Below are 16,175 nucleotides of genomic sequence, written 5' to 3'. Positions count from 1 at the left end.
TGGTGAGTCATTTGCAGCCATATTCAGGACTTGGCTGTCATCTTGCTGCTTGATAATTCCTAAATGGAGTAGGATTTCAAGAACAATAATTTGAAAAAAGGATTGCGTCAAACAATGGCAGGAATCAAAGGTGATAAATATCTCGATTATCAAATATATGCAATTATCTTCTTCCTTTCGAGTAGATGACGTACAGAAATCGTATTCTAATCGACTAATCATAAACATGAGTAAATAACATTGGGTTGACACATAACCTCAACACTTGTCAGCGGACTCCGTGTATTCACGTCTCTTTTGTTCGCTGCCTTTCTAACACAATCATAACTGGATTAGAAATTGCAGCTCATTGATTTTCGTGTCCTTCCCTTTTCTTCGAACTTTTCTCTCCATGCGTCATTAATCAATTCCGACAAGTTGTAATATTACGTCAATTTAACAAAAGTGCTATGATAAAAAGTAGGTTTTGCCTATATCTTGACCTTTCATTCAACAAGAAACCAAAATCACTTTGCCTCGTATCTTTGCTCGCATTAAGTTCTAATCCTTACAACTAGCAACAGAACTATTTTATTTTCAACCTCTTAGTCTACTAATTCCAGCTTTTATTGGTTGAACTTTGTACCTATTTTCAATCAGTAATGGTTTGCGAATTTTAAATATCTTCCAAATAGAGAAAATTATTTGCCAATATCATTGTCGTTTTGAAATGTAGGATGTCTCGACAACACCTCGTAAAATGTGTAAAAATCTTCCATACTCGGTTAATCCTATTTCTTATGATAACTTAATTTTTTTCAGTCTATTTAACTGTAAGAGACAATATCACATATCACATAGACCAATGTAGCAATGAATTAATTGATGCCCCGACCATTCCCAAAAATCCTAACTTCAAAGTATTCAGATTAATAAATTCTATTTTTCTTATGTCTGTTTCATGTACTTTGCCCGATGGTATATTTGGTTAATAGCGTAAGTATTAATTCTATTTTTACCATAATCATTTAAAGAATACAGTCTCAATGCTCTGTCAAATGTTAAGGTAAAATTAATTTTTAAATTATTGGGGCTCAGGTTGATCACTTTGGCATTTGCCGGTTCAATCGGCATGACATTTGTTATCTTGGGCTGCGCACTTCCAGCATACCAGTAAGTTGAACCAATAAGTTTTCAATACTTTTAATACATTATTAGTTACCTGGCAAAATTTTCAGAAATCAAGCATCATTCGTGAATACAGCTTGTTTAAAAATAATTTGAGATTTCGTTGAAAATGCCTGGTTGAAAATGTAAAATATAAGTCTTTACAGTAATTATCGAAATTGAGTTACTTTCAAAGCTGAGGAAAATAATATTCAAAATACTTTAAAAATAGAATCTACATTGAATATATTTCAGAGCATGGTGGCCCCTCTTTGTAGTATTATTCTACATCTTATCACCAATTCCAACATTGATAGCGAGACGTTACACTGAGGATTCCGGAAGTAGTAGCAATCCTTGCCTCGAATTGGCAATCTTCGTTACGATGGGATTCGTCGTATCATCCTTTGCTCTGCCTATTGTGTTAGCACGTTCACCAGAGAATGACCCAACGGTAAGTTTGCCAATTTAAAACACTTGATAATTATATCTCGAACGCCAAGCTTGTATTGAGAGAAAACTGATTATTGAACTGCTGAAAAAAAATTACAAGGTAAGATGTATTCATCTAAATTTTTTGCCTGTGAATTGTTATTTCAGATAAAGTGGGGCGCGTGCTACTTGACCTTGGTGGGAAACGTAGTGGTATACTTAACTCTGCTCGGTTTCTTCATGACCTTTGACCAAGACGATACTGACTACAGCATGTGGTGATCTGTTTGAATACCTTGCCGTTGTCCAAAATGGTAGATAAATAATTTACCTGTTTACTTAGCGGTAGGGTTTTAATTGTCTGATAACATATCGAGACGGAGCTCTGTGATTACAGAATGTTCCAGAAAACCCAGTGTCAATATGTGTTTTATTATTTTTAGAGCGACATTGAATTCTGGATTAAGATTTAACGCATAGATATGTATTTTTCTGTTTATCATATATTACTGAAAATCAGTAAAATCGTTAACCGCGAGTATGCAATGATATCTCGTTGCAATCATTTGTACGACTATCCTACAATATTTTTATCAATCATATATTTAAATTCTTTGAGCAAAGTTTCGGTAAAAATTAGTAAACGATACATCTGAGCTTTGATAAATAACCAAATAAAGGAAAAATTTTAATAGATTATTGGCATAATTTTAAGTATTCAACGACATGTAAACGTGAAAACTTACAAGTTACACGAATGTTAGTTCTAGAAGTTCGCGTTCAAATCTTTTCAGTTACGTTTTATGGTTGCAGTGCAATATAACAAACATATACGTATTGCATATTATTACTAAAAATATTTATAATCTAATGATTATTGTTGCTAATTTTCGCAAGCGTGTGATTATAATTCAACACTTCAATATTGTGATAAGTGTTTTTCTATGCAAAATTATCTGTGTATTTGCAGCTTAGTGCTTACAACAATTGATGCTATCTAGTAATAATATACCACTGAGTTATACGGCTCAAAAATATACATATTTATGTACCTAATAGTTTTCAGATTTTATCTCAAGATCTGCGAAGATGGTCCATCAGAATGGAATATAACGAATTGTGTGACCGCCGTTTAATTCTGACTTTGTTTAAAACCGCTATTGTACATTACTTCCACGTATAACGTGTGTAATTTTGTGCGTGTTGATAACGGTAATTATCATAAAAGTATAGGCAAGGTATCACTGCAAAATTCAGTATCACTGATTCACGTAAAACTTGTACTAATACCATAATTAAATAAAAAAATAACGACGGAAACAAGTCATATTCGTGAAATTATACATAAACGTTTTATTAATCGCTAAACACAAATAGCAATTAACTGTATTATGTATATCTGTCCTTATCAGTTTAATGCAACTAGTCTATATTGTGAATTTAATGACGAGTAAAAGTCATGTATAAAAAATAATACAAACTTATGATAAGAAATCTCACGTTCGGTGAAACTCACACATGATCAATTATCACGCGGCAAAATAATTAAGTTCAAATAGATTATTTGTGTGAAATTGTGGTCAGTGTAAAGCTTCAACTCTCTTGTTTGTAACGTACTATGTCGTGCAATACTATATACAAAAATCAAACTTAATGCCGGTACATAAGAATGTAGGTACATTGTCGTATTGATCGTAAGGTAATTTAATTAGATTTGTTTGTACATTTTTTCAAAAAAAAAAAAAATGATAACATATATACATATATACACATGCCTGTCCACTTTTGTACTATAATACAAAAGATAAAAAAAAAAAAACAAATTGATATGAGTTAAATTAATCACAAACATGATATTTTCTCATTCCTCAACGAATAACTCTTATGTATTTACGTCTTAGAAATGCATGGAAGTTGCAATTATTGTTAAAACTTTACAAAAAAAGAACTGCTAGTTATTAACATTGATACATAAAATGTGATGCGTACCTTAATATTAGTACAGTTACAGAAAATTACTATGATATCCTCATGTTTGTAACTTTGGAACTTTTGAATTGCTGCTGGTTGAAAATATGTTTCAGTATTCGTGGGTTCATTTTTCAACCGTTAATTTGTCCATTTTTCTTAATGCTATAAACATTTGTACTGACTTTGCACAAATAAATACGTATAACAGATGTTCAAACAAATTTTCCATCAAAGAAAATACGATTTACCCACCTATTATTTGATGGAATAACAGTATCATGGGTTTCTTGGGGTAAAAAAAATGTCACTGTATGCCTTAAATACGACGAAAGAAACACCTGTTTCAACCGAATAAAGAAACTGAGCAAACTCGCATGAAAATAGTGATTACAGGAAAACAGAGCATCATCAGATTACAAAAAATGCAAATAATATGATCAATACATACGTACAAGACTTAAGAAGCCTGTCACGGATTATTAAAAAATTTCGTTCAGTTGAACGAATAAAAATGATATTAGGGAAAATAGAATAATAGTTTGCAAAGACTGAATGCTTATATAATTTTGATTTATTTTGTTCTCATAACGCATTCAAGATATTTGCACGTATGGTATTGTATTTACAATAGGTACCTATCAAAATATATGTGAAAGTACATTGTTCACCTTACAAACTCTATGAAACCGTTTTGCAAATCGTTTGTTCCAGTTTTTCTAGCCTTTTAATTATAGTACCTGAAATTTCTTCGATATTTTTATGATTATTCATTTTATAAACTACGTGAAATCATTTTGCAAATTGATCGTCCCTGTTACTCTTGTTTTTAATCATTGCATGTTAAACGTCTTCAATACTTGTATCAATATTCACATTATAAACTATGTGAAATCATTTTTGTGATTGTTTGTTCCTGTTTTTCTTGTTTTTTTAATCGATATATCATTAATTTTGTTAATAGTTGTAGCATTATTCGCCCCATCAATTGTATGAAATTATTGCGCAAGGCGTTTGATTTTGGTTTTCTTGTTTTTTAATTATTACATCATTAAGTTTTTCAATACTTGTATCATAAGTTCAATTTAGGATTATGCGCATCCCGTAGTATAGCATGCGTTCAATACAAGTGGAATGTACGATTAATTTTAATAAGGGAAGGTCTAGCATAATGCTCGGTGTTCTGATGGTTTTATCTATTCATTCTTCATTCATACGTATGCGTGCCATAAAAAGTTCCTTAAAAAATGGAATATTCATCATGTAAGTGGAAGTACTTTGCTAATGAATGGAATTTGAGTTGGAATGTTGAGTTTGATTGAACGGGTTTACAATTTATAAGTCAAAAGCTGCTACGAATTTAAAAAAGCTATAAAATATAGACATCAGATATTTTCTCATTTTCCACAACAAAACTAAACACTCGTAAGTGTCTCGTGTGCTGGTGTATCATTAAATTTTATTTTATCGGATTTGATCCTCGCATACATTATCTTTCCATGATAAAATTATCAATGTATTTTAAACTTTCAAATTCTCCTATTGATAACATGTTTCTTCTGCTTCACGTTTCACTTGCGATTTTTTGTATAAAAAATGATTAAATCTTCTTGGCACATAATCCATGTTTTCTCCGAATGCCTTCTTTGAATAAATGAGTCGGAAAAATCATAATTTGACGGTTAAAATAAACAAGAAATCTTTGTAGGCTTTATATTAATCTGTGGTAATTCGATTCAGAATTATCTTCGAAAAGCAGCAGGTACAAAACTTTGAAAACAGAAATGTTGCAAAATGATTAAGAATTTCGTTTGGAACAATATCAATAATTTGTTGTTTTCCCATCGATAATTCATCACCAAAAATACTGATATGGGCCAAGAGCCAAAGCACGTGATTTTTTTTTTTACTGCACTAAATTACGAATGTGAAAATAGTTTTGATAAATACCTACTAAAGATAACATGTATACACTGTAATCAATTAATGATTTTACATAACATATATAAGTCAATTTGGTATAGCATATACTTTGCAACAGCAAATTATTAGATTTAAAATGAAAATGAGCCCGTAAGATTTGGGACCTCAATTTAACTGTCTCTGCGGTATATTTTCTCGAGAAATTTGAAAAATAAGTCGTGCGGAAGACCGCGTGATATTTGTTGAATATGAGTATTCATCAAGTTGTAACTTTCCTCTTCGTATACGGAGTACGTAGTTTGTAAACCCAAACTGTTATACAATTGTTTTACTCTGTCGACTTTGGCTGGATCGCTTGAACCATAGCATTCCTAAAATTGCAAAATAATTCATACTCCTTTAATATGCTGCTTTTGTAATTCATAGAAAAACTTTGAAAATCGCTTTATGCATAAGTTGTGTAATTGTTCTCTTTCATTACTCACTTCTAGTATCTTTTTCTGAGCAGGCGTCGCACGTTGTAATGCAACTACCGCCAACCACGAACATTTGCCGTCCTGTATATCAGTGCCGATTTTTCCTGTCACCTCAGGATCTCCATAACAGTCTAAAAAGTCATCTTGAACTTGGAAAAAGTGACCCATTTCAAGCAGAATCGTTTTCGCTTGTCTGTGCATTTCAGGATCCGTAATACCAGCCTGTTATATTTAGGAAAAAAGAAAAAGGCTCAGATGGCTAACGTGGGTGCTAAGTACACTGAGAATCCATGGAAAAAAACAAATAAAAAATCTTTACCAAATATAAAAGTCCAAAATACTCACAAAGTACATGGCGAGAGAAACTGGCATGACAAAAGAATAATAAGCAGTTTTATATTTAACTATCGCATTGTATTGGTCCATTGTAAATAGCTCCAGCTTAGGCTTCTGGCCAAAATGGGTTGAGATCAAATCGAGAGTCTGACCCATAGTAGTTTTCAATATATTCTGAAATTTGTTATTAATTACATATTTAATGATTTTTGAAATTGTACGACATATGAAAAAAGTCTTGAAAAATCGGAAAAGTTCATCCGTGAAGCAGGGCGAATCATGTTTGCTGGAAGACGAAGATTTGTTCCGCTGCTTCAATCTGAAGTGATATAATTCTGCAGAAACGGTTCACTCACCTCGTGGAATACCTCAACTAGATTCAAATAGCACGCTTTATCCTTGAAATGTGTACGAAGCAGCTGGAATATAGACTGTTCCAGTAAAAGTCCGTCGTTGATCGCCGACAAACCTATGTTGTTTTGACGGTACCAGCAGGGTTGACCACGTCTGGTAGTCGCACCGTCCATAATGTCATCTTCCACCAGGAAAAATGCTTGGTACTAGACAGACACACAACGACCCCAATCATCATAACAATCGGGTCACAATTTACTGCCGCTTTTCAGCCAAGAGAAAAATTGAATAAAAAAATTTCTTCTTTTCATCACTTGTGTTCAATGTTATTATTTTTTTAAACTCGTATTTAGACAAACTTTGTGAATAAAATGATGCATGAGAGGCTTGTCGCGTGGCATTAAAATGATTACATTTATTTCCCTCACACTTATCGAGTTGACCAGAAAAACCCGATGATTCTAAAGGAAACTAAAATTAAATTTAAAAACTTGCGTGGCGTTATTTGAAGTAAGAGTGTAATCGATGCCTTATCATCGGTGACAATATGAAATAACATTCTCTACACATTGTAAAGTATAAATAAACTCTACGTAGTGGATTCTTAGCTTTAGCGATAACATCATCATAATTACTATAATGAAAGAACGAATAAAAATACTCGTAAGGACACGGTGAAGAAAAAAAAACTAATAGCAACATATATGACACACCATATGACATAGTGATTCATGATTGGCTCCAATAAACAAAGATAGCTGAACCCAAATAATTGATAAGCCGATGAAGAGAAAATCGATATTTCTTGGACTTGCAAATAGAACAATCACACACTGCAAAGCCTTTCCCAATAATATACGGATCAGGTTTAATATTTAAAGGGCTTTCCATGTAAACTCGTAGTTAACGGTTGATTGTAACATTTTTCGATTTCATCAAGAATTTTTCCTTTGTTAGTACAACCCCTGAAAATCTTTTCAAATTTTTTCAATCACTCGTATTTATCCTATGAATTTTTAAATCTATCTGAAAAACACCCAAATCGGTTTGTTTTAGACAAGAAGAAAAAAACATTCCATTTTCGCAACAAAACATTTACACCCAAGATTCAGAGTGGAAGAACGATTTTGATATTTTTTAAAATAATTTTTGCTGCTTCTTTGAAGGTCTTTTTTTATTTGCGTACCTGTTCGAAATCTATTATAAAACCTAACGCATCTACGATTCTCGATTGCTTATTTAAAAAAAAAAAAAACAGATGTTGTTGAGATGGGTTTAAAAATTGATAGATTAAAGACAAGCGATTCAAATAATTTGAAAACTTTTGGGAGAGGTTTTCGCACACCGCACGTCGCATAGGAAAAATCCTTGATGAAATCAAAAAATGTCATGATCAACTGAATTTACTGAGTTCACGTGGAAAGCCCCATCAATATCGTATTGTTCCCAATATTAGTCAACTCCTAGTTTTCGGACTGCATATTTCAGGACTGTTTTTTAGGTACTGAACATAAGTAAACTAATAAAGAAAAAAAAAGAAAAAAAAAAAAGATATCGCAACAGTATATTTGCATATTAATTTGTGAATTGAATTTTTTTTTCAAGAGTTATATTTATCAATGGGACGTAGGTAGATAAAAATATCGAAGCGTGAATTCCATTGGTCTAATTTAATGATTGAACTATTCATAAAAAAGAATTTCAGTTTGTAAGGTAAATTTTCTGAAAATTCCGAATACAAGTCAACCCAGCGTATAAGTTGATGACGATTTTTAGGGGTCATGTTAACAACAATAAAACCATCATTTATATTCGGAACAATACAGTATATAGTATTTTATGCAGAATTACATTGGCACCGCTAGCATCTCTCATTTGAACGACAATGTAAGTTTAAAAAAAATAAAAATAAAAATGATTGGTGACATTGTGTGAGAGACAGTGCCGTCACTTGCCCTGGTAGAAAACAGTCGACGATACGTGTATTCAGTCTCCTTTGAAAAATTGTATACGCTGGTAAAATCAATGTATACGCATGAAATCCGTTGACATAAATTGAGACTGCCCCAACGGATCAAATAACTGTTGAATTCTCACGTAAAATATTTCCACCTCTGCAACTTACAGATGTAAAATATTTGTTTGTTAATTTCTTTTTGTTTTTTATTTATTTTTTTTTTTTCAACAAGACGTAAAACTGCCATCCAACGTTACAAGATTATTTGTGTTAAATTAAAAGCATGCAATCACATGTGAAGCAGAAGCATATCGAGTAAATATGACTAATTTCTCGCTTCCCAAATCAAGCAAATATTAGTAATACACACGTTATATATTTATTGAGTTTTTAAATGCGATTCGGTTTATTTGTAATCACAAATTGAAGAGTAGATTTCAAAAATACTTGCTGACTAATGATTCCAACATTTTTAGCTAATGGTAATAAATATTTAATAGTCTTAAATATATGACAACGTTGAAAGAAATTGAACGTGTAACTTTTGCAACTCTACCCTTCGTTTTTAAAGTCTTAAGAACCAAGAGAAATATTAGAAATAACGCACCGAACCTGCTACCTTGTATTACGATTATCTTCCATGAGGTAATTACTAACATGCTATCATGCACGTGAAATTCGCATGTTGTACCAGTGTAATAAGTCAAATAAAACAAACTAATACAATGACTGCGCCATTGCTAAGAACTCTGGGAATTATGTGTAATTATATATAAGCCACGCCAGTTATTCATGCATAGCCAAAATTGTGAGTCATGAACCACATAAATAATAGTGCTGGTGTTGAGCTGTTACTTTTTGTCTTAGCTCACCACTGTGTTTGAGCTGCCGGATTTACCTTAGAAGATAGCCAATATACGAATGAGTGCACGACATACCAACTCGACGCACCAGCCCAAAATTCTTGCCAGTCTGACGTTCTCTTCAGTGAGCTGATCATGGGTCGCAAGCTTTTTGAACGCGTAGACAACGGCCAGTCCTCTATTTTTCTTTCCACTAGGAACGTTGTACTGCAGAACCTTGAGAGTAGGGGATAAGATGAACTTGCTTCGGTGAAATTAATGAGAAAGTAAAAATTTTCAAGAATTTCCGTGACATTGTACTGCTGAGAAAATAACAGTGACCTGGAATTAGTACAAATTATGGGACTTACTTTTTCAATTAATGACAAAATTAAAATAAAACTGGTCAACATTTGTTTAAAATTTATTTCTTTGCTGTTACGAGTTTCGTTAAATTTACCTTCGCCATCCATTTAGTGGCGTGAGGAACGTCGAGGTGACGTCCAGCATCCGTTAAATCCCTCACCACGTCCGGCCACACAGCCATCATTTCACGACTCTCATCCCTGCTGGTGACAGTTCTACTTCTGGCTTGAGTGACGGTATTAACCGAGTGCGAACTTGCAGCTCTAAAAAATAAATAAATAAAATAATGACATACGCAGAGAGCAGTGAAATATTTATCAAATTATATTCGGAAATTTAAAAAGCTCGAAACGAAAAATCCTGTTGCGCTTCTCACTCGCTCATTTTACAGCAAGAAAAGTATTCTTCGAACAAGGCTCTTCAAAAGACTGTCTACCACTACTAGGTGAAGACAAGTTATAAGCGTAACAAACGATATTTGGAACTGATATGGTTGGATAAACTCCACCGTGGCTAACGTTTTAATTATAGACAGTAGGGTAATTTCGACGAAGTCAGTAGGTCGGCAGGGTGATATCTACATTTCTCAATACGTAATGCTGCATGTTTTTCTGTAGTAAACGCAGACTTTATCCTTGGTATTGAAAATGTTTTGTTCACCGTAAGAATGCGCAGGTTAATTCGGGGTCCTTGTGAATGACACAAAGACGTAAAGTTCCTATTCTTACCTGAATGAAGTTTGTTATGATAATATTGTAACACAGTATGTTTCAGAAGAATCGTTACATCGCAAATCTAAATTTGTCGTAACGCCGTATTTACAAAACAGAGATCTTCATTTTACGTTTTGTTGCATTAACTTTACCGATTTCAACATAGTCTATTTTTACAATTAGCCTGAGCCAATGCATCATAATATCAATATCACTAACCACTGTAAAAGTATACATGTATATATAGTGGAAAGAGTTGAACGACAATAAATTTTGCCCGATTACAGTATGCGTTGAAACATATGAATGGAATGTTGGATAACAATGTAAACTAATACTTGAGGTTATTTCTTCGTTAAAGATAAGTTGGCTTTTTTAAGGAAAATATAACAAGGTTACGTCGATGAATGAATCGTCGAGAGAAAAAATAGAGGATGACGAAAAAGTGGCTGAAAAGTCAGAGGTGCGATATTATTGAGAAAAATTGTAGGCGTGTGTGTAATTCACCTTATTCGATGACCCATTGATCAGGATGATACAGCGACATTTGATCCTGACATCAGTAAATCGTTGACAGTAGCAGTGAAATACGTTACTCACAGAGGAACTCAGACGGAGATACAATGCGATCCAAATTTAACACAAGATGATTTCCTCGAAATGATCATGACAACGAGAATATAAGTTTGATAAGCTTGTTAATTTCAACTTACGTAAGTGAAAATTATTTGGTTCTAGTCGGATAAAAGTTTTACAATTTAATAATTATGGTGTCAGCACACGTATGCGCATTTATTTAACCCTTTGAGTCATAATGGTAAGTATTCGTACCACCTATTTTATATCCATTTTTTGTATATTTAGACAACTTTTCAACATATTTCATTGCAGTTTTTTGCTATTTTTGATAGTATACTAATAAGTTTTCAATACTGGAGAGTAATTATGGTAATATAATGTAAATTATTATTGTTAGAAATAAATTGATCGTAGTCAGGATCACTGATTACGAATCTGAAATCAGATTTTAAAAATTCAAGATGGTGGACAAACACGTTAAATTCGATTGAATCCGGAGAAAAAACTCTGTTCGTGGGTTTTTGAGGTGGCTAATTACGAATCTGATATTAGATCTTGAAAATTCAGTATGGCGAATTCAATCAGTGACCCTGAAAACTGCTGCATAGAGTTTTTTTTACCATATTCAACCAAATTTTCAATTTTCAACCCACTATATTGGATCCACTATCTTGAATTTTGTAAAATTTGATTGCAGATTTGTAATCAGCGAACTAAAAACGATAGGATATTATCTCGTTATAAAAGTTAAGTTAGCACAATAATGTGTGACCAACGGGTTAGACTTCAATATCGAACAAATAGAGAAATTTGTTAATCCTGTATTACGAGTTAAAATTTCAATTCAATTTTATCAATTTTTATTATTGATAGTGTCTAATTCTATAACTTTACAAATTTGCTCTCTTGGTCAAATTAGCAAATTGAAAGGTCAAATATACAAAAGTACGTCATCATCTTTTTTCTATGTATATCTAAAGTAAGACCGTATCGTAAAAAGTATAGAAAACCAGCTCGCACAAATACCATCTGGTGGAAAGACTTGTAATTTATTCAGTATATCTGTTTGAATTACTGTAGTCATATATACATAGTATACCCAAATTTATACATATTTTAACGATTGAGTCTCGTTATAGATATTCATACATATTATATGATTTGCATAAAAGATTGCGAAACTAAAGTTATCAGGTGAATAAGCATTGGTAATGCTGAACGAAAGAAAGAAATGGTAAACGTAAAGAAGGTAAGAATGAACAGGTATGCAATGATTATTGTTTTCTACAATCAAGTAGTAACTCGATGCGTAAAGACGATTGTTCGTCAAATGATGTATCCTTAAACAGCAGCAGAACAATTCAGCTGATACAGACAATCAGTAGTTTTATTACATCATACTGATAACACAAAATATTTCGTTCGATACTGTATGTCAACGAACGCAGGCGTGCAGCTTAAGTAGTGATAAATAATAATTTAAGCTCTTTTTCTCTTTTCTTTTATTAGCTTTTGATTAAATATTATTTTTACACGTTCAATCAAGAGAGGGTATTGACATAGCCTGCGTGCGACTTTTGGTGACGAAAAAAAAATAATACGGTAGATTAGTTTGGAATGATTTTACTGCTCTTCTTTAATCGTAAGAGAAGAGCACCGATATCAAATCTTATCTGACAGTTTTGTCTCTTACCAGGTACATTTAATATTCTCCATTTCTGCTTCTGTATAAATTCGGTGGATAAAATAATACCTGAGTATCCGATTGCACGGAGTTATAGTAATAATTACTCCTGTTTTCTGTATAAAATACAGCATGTTCGGCATTTTTAAACCACAGGTTTCCTTTAATCATTAGAGAAGCATTTCAACGTCAATTCTTGTACCTTTCAAACCTTAATGTCTGTATCAATCATCTAAAACATTTCTATGGAAATAAATGAATGATAAAAACAGAACTAAAGGTCTGATTTTAGGCAAAAAAATTTACTATTGCAATAAAATTATAGAGAATAAATTAATTGCAATTGATTGTACACGTACAAAGATCAAGAAAATTATGATAGAGTCGATCCATGTTCGTGGCTTCACGTACAACAGTTGATAAAAACGGAAAGATATGCCTTGGGGCTTGAGAAATAAATATTGAAGGATGATCTTCCAAATGTAATGTCTAAGAAATGGAATTATCATTCGGGTGACTAAATATTTTTGCTCTTGAGAATAATAGATGGAGTGATGGGAGATAGAGATTAAAAATAATTTTTGATAGTTAAAATTGCCAAAAGTATTTCAATTCGCAACTGAAATTGTATTGTCTTAATCCTTAAGAATAAATATTTAGCTTATAAACACGGCGATTACAAAGAATAATATAGTTATTTTTTCGATATTTGGAGGACTCTACAGTCATTTGATATTCATTAGGTAATTTTTTAAGTTTGAAACTAACTGGGAATTGGCGAAATTCCAAAAATTTTTAATAATTCATGGCATAGACTATGATTTGATCTTTAAGAAATATGTACACAAAGAAAACGGATATACGATGACTAAATTTAAAGTAAATTTAATCTCACTGCGGTTATTATTTAATATAAATTGAAGAAAAGTGTGATGATATTCAATTGAGACTGTTGCGTGATTAAATAAAAATAATAGCTAAATAAACAGTCGGTAAATACTGTACATAGCAACAGGTCACAAAGTATCTGCAGCGTTTACGTTACAAGAGACAATAATTTCCGTTGGATAGCAGATTTCTCGACACGTTTGAGATTTCGGAGTACCGGTGTTTGTACACGTGCCACGCGTAATATTCAAGGACCTTTGCTCACATCCGCATAACATGCAAAACGAGTCAACAATCTGCGTATTCGAGTGGTATTAAGTTAATCCCTAAGCAGCGTTGCGACATTAGTGGAAAAAATTATACATGCCAGTGTTTTGTTTCGAATTGGTAGAGTAGGTTATTTTTTGCGTTTATAATAACCAATTGTTCGTACGCGAATATTCGTATCATTATGAATTACCGCACAAAAATGTCACGTCAAATTGTGGGAAAAGAAAAACGAGGAGAGTAAGGAGCGAAAAATGTACGCTATTGTTGCTGTGCCGTAATTTTTGCAGGTTTCTTAATATCGGTAAGCAGGTAAGTAAGGCGGTGTGCATAAGCTAAGGTGATATTGTACGTGACGGACGTGAGATTAACATACCGGAAAAAAAAAACACGTACAGTCGATAGAGATAGGAATGCGTATGACAATGGGTAGCGTTAAAAGGAGAGATAAATATCGAGTCGATCAAGAGACGGAAAGAGTTATAACCTGTTGTGCGAGAAGTGTACGAATTATACAGCATCCGATATTGCTCACCTGGATTGTTGAATGAGATGTTTAGTCACGTCATTTATACGGCTACGGATGTTTAGAGAAGCTGAAGTGGAGTTGTTGCCTATGGAATGCTGTAGACTTTTTCTCAACGTATTGTTCAAAAATGCGGAACACCGTTGCACGGATGAAGACATCGCGTTTGTGACCGAGACGATTTCTCGTGCGGCGTGGATCTTGGATGCTTAATTTCTCGTTATGTCTTGTCTTTCACCCTTCGTAAGTACATACGCGGGAGGCGGCAACGACGCTGATCAAAAATGTCTAAGGATTGAATCAATTAGCGGTGAAAAGATACGCCAGTTACGTCGAAGAGAATTATCTTCGCTGCAATCTTCACGGCGAGCGCGCTTCGTTCGTTTGTTTCGGACGTGTATTTATCGCTGCTGGTACTGTCGACGCAGATATTCTTACGTGATATGTAACTTGTACGCTCCGCGGGCACTCGCATGTTACTGACGCAAATTTCTATTTCCTTCGGTCCGTCGGTACGAGTAAGCCACGAACAGGCATTGGAATGAGATTCTATAAATAGATTGATTAGGTAAACTTCACGCCGTCCAATCACAGCCTTTCTTTCGTTATTAATATTCAATATGGCGGGAAAACGCTGTTGATTCGAAATTGTTTATTCAACTGCGATTCCAGCATAGATGGATTCTTCGGTCAACGGAGACGGTGAGATGCAGAGGTTATAAGTGGGAAGGTCGTACGTATAGAAAGAAAGGGAAAATCGAGCTATTCAATCTATCCTTGTTTGAACATGAATTTACAAATGCAAAAAACAAGGCTAGATGTAGATGAATATTGACTGAAATGTAATCTCATTGCTTTTCGTGCACGTCAAAAATAGCAGCAGTAAGGATAGATGGGGGTAAATCATTTTTCACTCGCTATCGTTCTATTCACTTGCCCACTCTATCTGTCATTATCTCTATAGATTCGAGTGTGTTTCGAGCCATTCAACCACGGACGTGTTTTATCCCGTTGTTAGGAAATGTTATTCATCCGAGCCCTGATCGCCGAATGAATAAATCGTTGATTACTAAATACTATTAACACATTTTTGTCATAGAATAAACTGTTAGTGAAGACGAAACAAAGTAACGTAGAAGTGATTAAATTGAAAAAAAAACGTGGTAAAATAAAGGAATGGAACTATAAACAGTTGAAAGTACAGGACACTGATACATGGTGATATTACGCATGTACAGCTTACACCACAGCAACTTGCACTGTTTATTATGTTTTGACGGCAAGGAAGAGAGGGATAAAAACGTATAAAATATTTATTAATTGTATAAGTTATGGTAGTTTAGTGGGAATTGTAGTGATTTTGGATTAAGGCTGAAATATGCAGTTATAGGCATGTGCTAGAAAAATATAAAAGCAATTTTTTTGAATCGATCTAAAACTGAATCTGTACTCATAATCCTCATGTAATGATCGACAAAACGAATGATGGATATACAAAATTCAGCCGACTTAATTGTCATGGTAATAGTATTGTAGAATATTTTACGGTCAAGATGATATGTATGTTCTATAGATTAGAAGAACAGAATTCTTTTTTGCGATAACGGGAAAAAGACAAAGGATAGTTTCATATTTACAATTTAAATTTATTAATCTGTGAATAGTAAACATCGATCCACCTTTTGTACAGTTAAATTAGAAATTATTTACTAACTTTG

The 16,175-nt window shown here is 33.2% G+C and overlaps 2 protein-coding genes across 9 annotated transcripts; one reads left to right on the top strand and one right to left on the bottom strand.

Annotated features, from left to right (window-relative positions):
* LOC124219488 (leptin receptor overlapping transcript-like 1) lies at positions 1 to 6,816 on the top strand. 3 transcript variants are annotated; one of them, XM_069136538.1, is made up of 5 exons: positions 1 to 130; positions 1,014 to 1,152; positions 1,402 to 1,600; positions 1,747 to 1,892; positions 2,645 to 6,816. In XM_069136538.1, the coding sequence occupies exons 1-4, from the start codon at positions 115 to 117 to the stop codon at positions 1,858 to 1,860; spliced, it is 468 nt and encodes a 155-aa protein (XP_068992639.1). In that variant the 5' UTR covers positions 1 to 114; the 3' UTR covers positions 1,861 to 1,892; positions 2,645 to 6,816. The 3 variants fall into 3 exon arrangements, with proteins under 3 accessions (XP_068992639.1, XP_068992638.1, XP_046483047.1); XM_069136537.1 differs by having other exon boundaries at positions 3 to 130; positions 2,638 to 6,816; XM_046627091.2 differs by lacking the exon at positions 1 to 130 and adding an exon at positions 633 to 975 and having other exon boundaries at positions 1,078 to 1,152; positions 2,638 to 6,816.
* On the bottom strand, positions 4,103 to 14,974 carry LOC124219484 (Farnesyl pyrophosphate synthase). 6 transcript variants are annotated; one of them, XM_046627081.2, is made up of 7 exons: positions 14,467 to 14,974; positions 9,895 to 10,063; positions 9,531 to 9,671; positions 6,638 to 6,841; positions 6,291 to 6,455; positions 5,955 to 6,167; positions 4,103 to 5,840 (listed from the first exon to the last, which is right to left on the bottom strand). In XM_046627081.2, the coding sequence occupies exons 1-7, from the start codon at positions 14,616 to 14,618 to the stop codon at positions 5,640 to 5,642; spliced, it is 1,245 nt and encodes a 414-aa protein (XP_046483037.1). In that variant the 5' UTR covers positions 14,619 to 14,974; the 3' UTR covers positions 4,103 to 5,639. The 6 variants fall into 6 exon arrangements, with proteins under 6 accessions (XP_046483037.1, XP_046483038.1, XP_068992634.1 ...); XM_046627082.2 differs by having other exon boundaries at positions 9,491 to 9,776; positions 14,467 to 14,600; XM_069136533.1 differs by having other exon boundaries at positions 9,491 to 9,671; positions 14,467 to 14,600.
* Between the last annotated feature and the right edge of the window lie 1,201 nt (positions 14,975 to 16,175).

The sequence above is a fragment of the Neodiprion pinetum genome, chromosome 5 (genome assembly GCF_021155775.2).
Source record: "Neodiprion pinetum isolate iyNeoPine1 chromosome 5, iyNeoPine1.2, whole genome shotgun sequence".
Lineage (NCBI taxonomy): Eukaryota > Metazoa > Arthropoda > Insecta > Hymenoptera > Diprionidae > Neodiprion > Neodiprion pinetum.
Note: the sequence above shows the minus strand (reverse complement) of the source record. Positions and strands in the feature narration are given on the sequence as shown.